General features: G+C 35.8%; 1 protein-coding gene across 1 annotated transcript; it reads left to right on the top strand.

Annotated features, from left to right (window-relative positions):
* Positions 1-6: 6 nt before the first annotated feature.
* Positions 7-835, top strand: LOC112034011 (abscisic acid receptor PYL11). Its single transcript, XM_024066798.2, has one exon. It carries the CDS (start codon positions 109-111, stop codon positions 604-606), a length of 498 nt encoding a protein of 165 aa, XP_023922566.1. The 5' UTR covers positions 7-108; the 3' UTR covers positions 607-835.
* Positions 836-10,582: the final 9,747 nt, after the last annotated feature.

Genomic DNA, 10,582 nt, shown 5'->3' with positions numbered 1-10,582 from the left:
AGAAACAGCAAACAAGAATCGGTGTTACCCTTAATGGCTTAATGCTATATAAATATACCCCAATTCAACATCAACCATTAATAGAGAAGCACAAACACAGAGGTAAGCATGAGTAGCCGCTACCACAACCATGTTCTCTCACCAAACCAGTGCGGTGCGAGCCTAGTCCAAACCATAGACGCACCTCTCCCACTGGTTTGGTCCATGATCCGCCGTTTTGACAAACCACAAGCCTATAAACAGTTCGTTAGAAGCTGCACCATGAGCGCTGGCAATGGTGGCATTGGAAGTGTGCGTGAAGTGATGCTTATCTCTGGCTTACCAGCTGAGACTAGCACAGAGAGGCTTGAAAAGCTTGATGATGGCATGCATGTCATGATTTTTAGCATCATTGGTGGTGATCACAGGCTTCTGAATTATCGATCTACCACAACCTTGCATGTAGATGAAGAGGCAAAAGGTGGTAAGACTGTTGTGGTTGAGTCATATGTGGTTGATGTTCCAGTGGGAAATAGTAAGGAGGATACATGCTCTTTTATTGAAACCATAATTGGATGCAACCTTAGGTCTTTGGCTAGGATTTCGGAGAAGATGGCTTGTACGTAGGACTAGGATTTGATTACTATTATTACTATAATTTTTGAGAGGATCACAAAGTTCATCCTCTTTACTATTATTACTATATGTGATTGTAGTTGGTTTATGCTAAAAGCACTCTTGTATTTTTTTTACCTTGTAACAGCACTTGTTTTTTCTTGAGAACCTCCTCTTATTGTTAATTAAGATTATCCTTCTAATAGTGAGTAAAAGAAATGTTTAATTGGAGGAGGGTTGAATTATGTGGCAGCATAAATTGTGAAATTTGTGCAATGTTATATGAATGATGAGAAATTCTATGGGTACTTGCGTTTTTGCCCAGTATACATACTCTACGGTTTCCTGATGAGTGACATCCCAAAAAAATGGGCTCAAAAGGTGGGGATCACAAAACATACATATAGCCCTTGCTCTATCATTTATGTTATTTGCCAAAACGTTTGTGATACCTCAAAATGTGCGAATTGAATTAAATTGGATTGATTAAATCTATGTTGTATAGATGAGTGTTTAGTCTCACATTAAGTATTTACTAGGTGGGTAATGGGTTTATAAGTGATTACGATGAGACTCAATTATAACCTGACTAGGTTTTTTAGAGGTATAATTACATATGTGACTTATGTCACACTTGAAGAAAATATTAAAACCCACCTATTAAAAGTTTTTTTTTTTTCATTAAAAAATGCCAATTTTTTAATAGAGTTTATGGAGATATCAAAAAGAAAAAAAAAAGAAAAAAAGAAAAAGAAAAAGAAGTAGTTCTAAGAATTGAGCAAAAGTGGTTGTTTGATACTCAAGCCACTAAACTCGACATTACAAAAACTAGGTCATCACCGACAACTTGCTAAGAAGGCTATAACGTATTCAATTAAATTGTTTATGAATCATGATAACTCAATGTATTATGTAGAAAAAAAAAATTTGATACATATTAGGTAGAAATTAGAACAAAACATGGAAAATATTAATGTACACACTTTTTGCCCAAATAGTGTTCAATTCCATGAAAGAAATGGATTTAATTTCATGGAACTCTATGATATCATTTAAAGAAAAAAATTAACAAGATGGGAGTATAATTGTCGATTTAAATTATATCTAATCATTTTACTTTCATTCCCATTCGATTTTTCAAACGGTGCAACACAAGATGGGTAACCATTCCCCACCCTCTCATTTAATATTAAAAACCTTTAAATATTTAAGATTTTTAGAGCATTAGCATTCGAAGATCTAAAAAGAATACTCATTTTACACTCTAAAAACTTATTTTATTTATTTTACCACACTATTTTACAACTCACTCAACATCCCAATTTTTATTTTAACATGCTATTCATGAAAATAATATAAATTAACCCATTCAATGTTGAGAGTTTCACCAAATAAAGGTATAAAATGAAAAAACAAAATGAATACAATAAGTAAACAGAATTTATGATTGGCTTGGAGGCACAATTGAATGTTATCTTTAGACAATACTTGTCCTCATACACAAGTTGCTAAAGTGTTACTACCAATTTGTCTCTAAGATACAACCAAATTTACTGGGTTCTACAAATAGAAATTTTGGAGAATACCTACAATATTTCTTGTGTTTCTTAGAAACTATTTTAGGGAGAGAGAGAGAACTTACTATCAAATGAACATGAACCACTATTTATACCCATATGGTTAAACCCTTCAAAAGGTACCAATGGAGAGTTACAATGTTTCATAAAACTGTTCACAAGGTTTAAAATCTGTAAAAACGTTCAAAACAGATACTAGAAATTCTGCAAAAAATCAGTTTTTACAGGTCTCAATCGATCGAGAGGAATCGAGTATCAATCGAAAGATTTTTTCAATCGATCAAATTAGGAATCAAACATCGATCGAGTCATCCAGAAGTTTCAAATCAAATTTCTTGATCTCTTCGATCGATCAAACATACTAGATTTCGAATTTTCACCTAAAAAATTACTAAACTTGAATTTTCACTTTATCATCATTATAAAACAAAATTCTCAAAACTTAAAAATCACTATTTCAACTTATCCATGTATATACCTATTCTACAACAATAATATAAAAACCTATTTATCTCTCTTCTCTCCCATCTCTCTCTTCCCTCTTCCTTCTTCTCTCCATCAAATCCACTCTACCAGCAAGAGAGAGAGAATTAAATAAGTATATTTATGTTTACAACCTTACTGTGTCAGAAATTTTTTTGGCTATATCAACCCTGATGTGGGTAGTTTTGGACATATGTAGAGTTAAAATAGCAATTTTAAAGGTTTTACACACCCAATGGTAATGTTCTTAGAGCAACCATTAGAGCAACCACATCAGCCAGTGAAAAAAAGAAAAAAAAAGAAAAAAAAAAAAGAGACTAGTTTTACCAATTTTACCTTAAAAAAACACCCATATTAGTGCTTGTATAAGTTTGTATATATTCAAAAGTGTTACAGTAACTATACATATATGTACTGTTACAGTAGCTTTCTATTCTCTTCCCTTACATCCTCTCTCTTCCCTTGACTCTCTCCCTTCAACCCATAATCTCTACAACTGATCAATGCAACCCAGCATCGCCAACTACACACAGACCCACCACTGCAAACAGACCCACCACCACAACATGGACACACCACAAATTAACCAAAAATCAAACAAACCTACACACGAACACACTACAAAATCAACCAAAAATCAAAAACGCCCACACAGTGACTCACCAACATAGACAGAGTAGCATTGTTGCCTCCTTGTGGCTGTGGGTTGGTGCTTGGAAGTCGACTGGAACGAGTCTCAGTGCTCGTGGAGGAGATCGTAGTTTTTGGGTCAACTAGAACGAATTTCTATGGATCGGTGCTTGTGACCGTGAGGGAGAGAGGGAGAAGGGATTTCAACCAAGAGGGGAAGAGGGAGAGGGACGTGTCATCCATGGAGGCGGTGGTGTCTTCAAGGATGGAGAGAGAGAGTTTTCAAATAGGTTTTAAAAGAGATTTGAGATAAATTTTAAAAAGGAAAAGTGAGGAAAATGATTATTTAAATAAAATAGATAGTAAAATAGACAAACTGATGTAAGCATTTTGTAAAAATTAGTGTGTAAAATAGAAAAAGCTTTTTTTTTTTTTTTTGGTGCAAAATAAACAGAAATTTTGCATGATGCAATTACTCTTATAGTTTAATTAACACTTCTTGATTGACCAGAAATAAAATAAATTAAAATTCCCCAATTATTAAAATAAAAAAAATAAATAAAAAACAACAACAACATAAAAAATAAAATAAAAGAAAAAACAACAACAACAACAACAACAAAACGTCAGGTAACCATTTCAGCATATAATGGTAACATAGGACAGAGGAGGAGGAGGAGGAGGAGGAGGAGGAGGAGGAGGAGAACAGACACAGCAGCAAGTCACATAATCAAAAAAAGAAAACCAGACAGTGCTGTAGTGTCGTACACCACCACTAGAGGCTTGACCCGTCGGCGATTCTCGGCGTGACTCAATTCTCCGAGTCTAGAAGGACCGTATCGAGTTTCATTGGAGATATCACAATGTTGTTACACCCAATCAAAAATCAGGTGTCATTTATTTTTTACTCTTTTGTTTTTTTTTTTTTTTTTGGGATAAGTCTTGATTTATTATATATTTCATTCTTCTAGCATTTTTGCAATAATTGATATTTATTATATATATATATATATTTTATTATAGTCTACTTTGGGTGAAGAGTGATCAGGATATAAGCATGAGCTCACATGTGGGGTGTACTACTAATGTGATCACATGAGTAGTACACCCCACATGTGAGCTCATGCTTATATGCTGCAGGTGGGAGGTGTCTCTCCCGACGTGAGATTAAGCAAATCCGTGAAGATATTCACCTAAAGCAGACAATTCCTTCTAAGGGAGAGGTTCGACCCTCCACAAAAAGCATGATTGTCCACTAATCCAGAAGTTTAATATATAGCAAATTTATTTTGACATATCATTATTATTCCTCCATTGCAATCCAAACTAAATAATAGTTAAAAAAAATTACAAAAACTTAAAAGTTAACCAAAAAAAAACTGTAATTTCCACACACATATCAAACACCAAAATTTTACATGTCTAGTTATTATCAATCATTACTACTCTAATCAAGNAATTTTTTGGCTTTTTCATCTCTCCTGAACATGCAGAGCATAAGAAATTCCATCTTGAGGCATGTGAGAGTGAGGGAATCAATTGAAAGTTGTTTGTTAGCTAAGAAACAGATTAAGAAATGTGATAAAATTGACTCCTCCAAGTAATGGATGGTGTCCTATGTTACTATAGGTATCATTTCTCCATTTCAAAATTGTTTTCAAACAATAAACCACAGTTCACATTGTGTCTGCTGTATATAGTTTACGCTTCGTTTGAGAAAGAGGGGTCTTTATATATTGTTTGAATAAATTTATCTCTAAAACAATATATATCCCTAATGCCATACGATATTTATATACACAAGTGCAAATATTATGAAATTGTGGTCCATGACATTATGTTTGTTTGGTATTTCTCGGTTGATGTTGTTTTTGTTGTTTAAGAACTATTAGCGAGTTGGCTGGGCGGTATGGGACGAGAGGCTATGGAAGGAGGATATGGACAGTGGTTTCATTGTGTCTCATGTGGTACCTCTAATGAGAATGGCATGTGAAGTGCTTCGAGGGACAGGAGCTAAGTGCAAAGAAGTTAACTGCTATAGTTGCTATGTCCATAACATTTTTACAATATTTGCACAACAAATTATAAGTAGTTAGTTGTTATTGGTTCAAAATTGAACCTAACATTAAGATTACTTTTTTGCCCTAACAATAATAATTAGTAACAACCTGCCACTTAGAGTTTGTTGTATAAATGTTGTAAAAATATTGTAGACATATCATTTCTCTTACCTATTAACATGTGTATTCTATTACAGAAGAAGCATTCATTTATTATATATACTTTCATTCTTCTACCATTTTTGCAAATTTGAAATGCAATTGTCTATTTTTACTTCAATATTTTTTTTTTCTTTTTTTTTTTCTTTTCTAACATAATTTCAATTTCATACCATTTGATTATAAAATATAACTTTTGTTAAATTTTCTTGTGCGTCGCATATGTTCACAACTATATATATATATATATATGAAGTCACTTCTAGCTGGTAAAAACTACATGCAACTAACCCCACTTGCTCGAACCAATTTTCCAGTAATCCAGAAGTTTAATATATAGCAAATTATTTTGACATATCAATTATTATTCCTCCATTGCAAACCAAACTAAATAATAGTTTTAAAAAAATTACAAAAACTTAAAAGTTAGCTGATAAGGGTAAAATTGTAAGTATACACTCATTGATGATAAAGCGTAGAGCGACGTTCCAAACAAATCCGTCGGCTTTACTTATGTCCATTCGCAAGTGACAATAGTAAGAAGTCTACAGCTTTAAGCTGCTTTAAGCTGACGAGGCCATCTTGGGAAGGATGGATAGCTGACGGCGCTAAGCTAAAGGAAATACACGAGGCTGATGGTTCTAACAGAATCATAACTTGGCCACCATGCATGCGTATATAACAAAATGTCTTGTGCCCCACCTCAATGTTAATCTCCTACAAGGAAAGGATTCCGCAATATATGCTTATAAGGATTCTATAAGGAAAAGACTTCTAAACCAAGAAAGAGTTGTTAACCCTCTAGTACTATAAAATCCCAAAACCCTCACTAGCCAAGGTACGCATAATTTACCCCAGTTTGGTACTCTAAAGTTATGAAAAGTTTTAACTTGAATTTTGAAAGGCACTTGGTCGGCACCACACCGTTGTCCTTTGTTAGGTCTTCTCTTTTGTTGTGCAGGTGTTATTTCGAGTGTGCGAGAACTATGTGGTTCACTGGTGATTTTTTGGCATCATCAGTTGGCGTCGTCTGTGGGAACCTTTGCGATTAGTAAGCCATATTATTGCTTCCCGGACAAAGACTTGCATGGTATTTACTCGCTCGATGGCGACCACCATAACGTTCAAGGAGATGAACCACGACTCATTATCTTGGAGAGGCAAGTCCAAACCCTTATAGCAGCAGTGGAACATCTCACCAAATAGAATATGACCTAGAAGAACAGTTATGGTAGAAAAATGCAGCGATAGGTACCTAGGAGGAAGACCAAGAAGGTACCAGCACTGAGAGAAGAGACCAAAAGGGTCGGAGGGCAGCAACGCCTCAAGTCGACTAGAGCGACAGGATATGAGCCGCCCTTCCATCATAGACACGGCTTCCCCTCACATTGTAGCAGAGATGTAGATGATGAAGGAACGGATGGACCTTATGATGAACGCCCTCAAAGGGCGAGTGTTTAGCGACCTCGATGACTTGATCCATCGAACAGATTCACCTTTCACCGCATCTGTCAATTCCTTCCCCCTTCCATTGAAGCTTCACATGCCGCAGATAGAAAGCTATGACAGAGCCAAAGACCCCTTAGATCACTTAGAATCCTTCAAGACCCTGATGCACATTCAAGGAGTCGCTGATGAGATCATGTGTAGGGCCTTTCCTACCAGCTGAAGGGTCTCGCAAGAATTTGGTTTAGCATGTTGACGCCTAACTCCATCAGTACTTTCAAGGAGCTAAGTGCCTATTTTGCTTCGCACTTCATCGGGGGACATATGTATAAAAAGTCTACTGCATTCTTGATAAGCATTCGGCAATGAGAGATGAGACGCTAAGGTCTTATATAGCATACTTTACAAAGATGCGCTTTCAATCGATGAAGCTGACGACAAGATACTCGTAGTCGCTTTCACAAAGACTGTGGCAGGAGAGATGAAAAAGCCAAAAAATTAAACTAATATGACTATGTCAACTAAAGGCTCATAAATCGAATTAGATAAAGGATACTAGAATAGTGCTCGAGTGCTCTATAATTAAACTAATGAGATAGGAAAATAATTTGACACTAACCCAGGTCTCCATTCAAATGAAGGCAAAGTAGAAACTGTGAAAAGCACATTGTTCTAGAGTTCTTTCATCAAACAGTTGATGATTCCTGAATCTTGACGTCCCTAATTCATTGATTGCTATCTTCTCACTCTTTAGCAAAATAATGCTGAAGTGGTTAGTTAAAAAGCATCATTCTCATGCCCAGTTACACTAAGAATTGTATCATGGCATTGCACTTCACACAAACACATGGTGCGCGTAGCACATTAGCCTCTATAAGAACTTGAAAACTGAAGGGAAAACTCTTGAGCTGCTATAAAGCATCAAGCCATTGACTTTCCTCATCTCCTCTGTTGGTAGATGCCACAGCTTCTGTCGCCTTTTTTGCTGCTTCAAACAATTCCACCAACTCTCTCTATTATTTATATCCCATCCCCACAGATATTTTGTTTCACATTTTAATTTAATAAACAAATCAAAGTGGCATTCAAATCATTAGACATTTAAGAAAAGAAAAGAAAATCTTCAGTACCAAAAACAATAACAAAAGTTTTTGAAATACTTACATAGATCTGGTATTGGATAGGAGAGGACTTTAGTCTTTAGCGGATTCCTCTTCTTAATTTGTTTCTAATCATTTTCAGGGATACAAAACAGAGAAATCGCTAGAGTAAGTAATTATGTATGGCATACACCAAGAGTACCACTGCTGGGAATCTTACTTTGGTGATGGTTTAGAGGCTAGCGGTTTGAGATGTTGGGGGCACAAATCATGACCAATTGTGAGCGGTACCTAGGACTACCAATGGTGGGAGGCAAATCCAGGGCGAGCACCTTTAGGGAGGTACAAGAGAGAGAAACAAAAAGAGTGATGGGATGGAAAGAAAAATACATATCAAAGGAGGGTAGGGAGGTGCTAATGAAGACGGTAGCACAAGCAATCCCAACTTACTCTATGAGTATGTTCAAAATCCCAAAAAAAGATTTGCGATGATATTAATTCCATGCTAGCCAAATATTAGTGGGGCCAAACAAAAAATGAGAAAAAAATTCACTAGATAAAATGAGAGAATTATGTAAACCAAAGGAGAGAGGAGGAATGGGGTTTAGAGACATTCATGCATTTAATCTCGTTATGCTAGCCAAACAAGCATGGAGACTGACACAAGATACTCACTCACTGTTTTTCAGAGTGTACAAGGCAAGGTACTTACCTAATAGTTCATTTATGGAGGCTGCTTTGGGACATAATCCATCCTATGTGTGGCAGAGCTTATTGGAGGCAAGGGAATTAATCAGGTAGTGACAGTGTGGAAGATAGGCGATGGGAGAAGTATAAAAATAGATGACCACAGATGGCTACCACAACCCCCCCCCCCCCCAACTCAGACCTGAAGCGGGCAAGAACTTGAGGATGAGTGACCTATTCAACGCAGCCACTAAGCAGTGGCATACACAGGTACTACTCAATACTTTCATGCCTACTATTGTGACAGATATCCAGCTCATTAACCTCACCGAAACAGAAGCTCAAGATAGGCTACTCTAGAAGGAAAATTAGAAGGGTGCATTCTCAGTGAAAATAGCCTATCAAGTTGCTATAAGGATGAAACAACAAGAGCAAGTGGAGAACTCTTTGGCCCAGAAGGATAGAAGACTAAGGAACCGTATATGGAAGTTAAATATTCCTCCCAAAGTTTGAAATTTTGTATCGCATGCGTGCTCCGATATACTCTCTACTAGCACAAACTTACGTCAAAGGAGAATCCCACTGAACCCGCCTGTGCAATATGCCAACAACATGATGAAACCGTGGCCTATGCTCTTTGGGGCTATCCATTGGCTAGAAATGTTTAGGCCTCGGTAAAGGGTAAAATACAGAAACAGAGCTCTGAAGTGGAGGACTTTTATATTCTGGTGAGGGAACTTATGGCAGTTCTTACAACAAAAGAGTTGGAGGTATGGGCTATTGTATCTTGGTCTATCTGGAATTCGCGCAACAGGTACTTGTTTAACAAAAAACAATCTCAACCTGCGGACATCTTGCAATGAGCGTTGTCACTTTTGCAGGAATACCATAGACTTTGTCAATAGAGGAGTACAAAGGGGGGTAGCTAACTGTATGCTTGTAAACGAAGAGTGCACACATGCCCATGCTGGGTAGTTGATTGGAGTGGCTGTACATTGAAAATAGAATCACAGAGGATACTGAGGTTGAAGATGCCCAAAGCTAACGGCTAGTTTTTGTAACTAATCTATTGTTATTGAAAAGTCGAAACGGTAGCGTTTGAATTAATATGACACGGCATCGTATTGGATCTAAGTCTCATTCACGCATGTCACATTACACACTTAAGCCAGGCAACGACGTTTTCATCTTCCATTATGCTTGAACATTAGGTGTGCCTTCTTCCTCAGTGTTCTGGTATAGGTTCAGTTTTAGATATTTATGAGTGGTGTACAACTGTAATTTTAGTTAGTTAGTTAAGAGTTTGTTAGAGTGGGAATCTTCCAGAGCGATTACCAATCTTGTAATGTATAAATAGAAAGTGTAGGTGATGTATTCATTTTATGCAAGCTTAATAGAATTCTACTTTCGATCTTTCAGTTTTTTCTCTCTCTTTGTTTTCACAATCCGCCATTGTTAAAACCTTCAAGCTTGCTTTCTTTTCATACATGTCTAGCCAACGTCGAAAAGATGTGATGTAATATAATACTATTATTTTAATAAAATCCTATCTCTTACTGTCAAAAAAAAAAAAAAAAAATCTCTAAGTTTCAAATTTATTCAATTCAAGCCTCTCATCCAATTTTGTTAAAAAATTTCCATTAAAAAAATATTTCTTACATGAAAATAATCTATAAAATTAATAAAAATATTTTATAGATATTTTTGTGAGAATTAAAAAAATATATTCATTAGTTAGTTGAATACTTAATAATAGTTTTTTTTTTTTAATGAAATTTGACTAAAAGCCTAAATTGAATAAATTTGTAACTTACATGACTCAATTGAACGAAAGTAAAATTAAAAA

The sequence above is a fragment of the Quercus suber genome, unplaced genomic scaffold (assembly GCF_002906115.3).
Source record: "Quercus suber isolate HL8 unplaced genomic scaffold, Cork oak 2.0 scaffold_685, whole genome shotgun sequence".
Classification (NCBI taxonomy): domain Eukaryota; kingdom Viridiplantae; phylum Streptophyta; class Magnoliopsida; order Fagales; family Fagaceae; genus Quercus; species Quercus suber.
The sequence above is the reverse complement of the archived record's forward strand: the minus strand, read 5'-3'. Positions and strand labels throughout refer to the sequence as shown.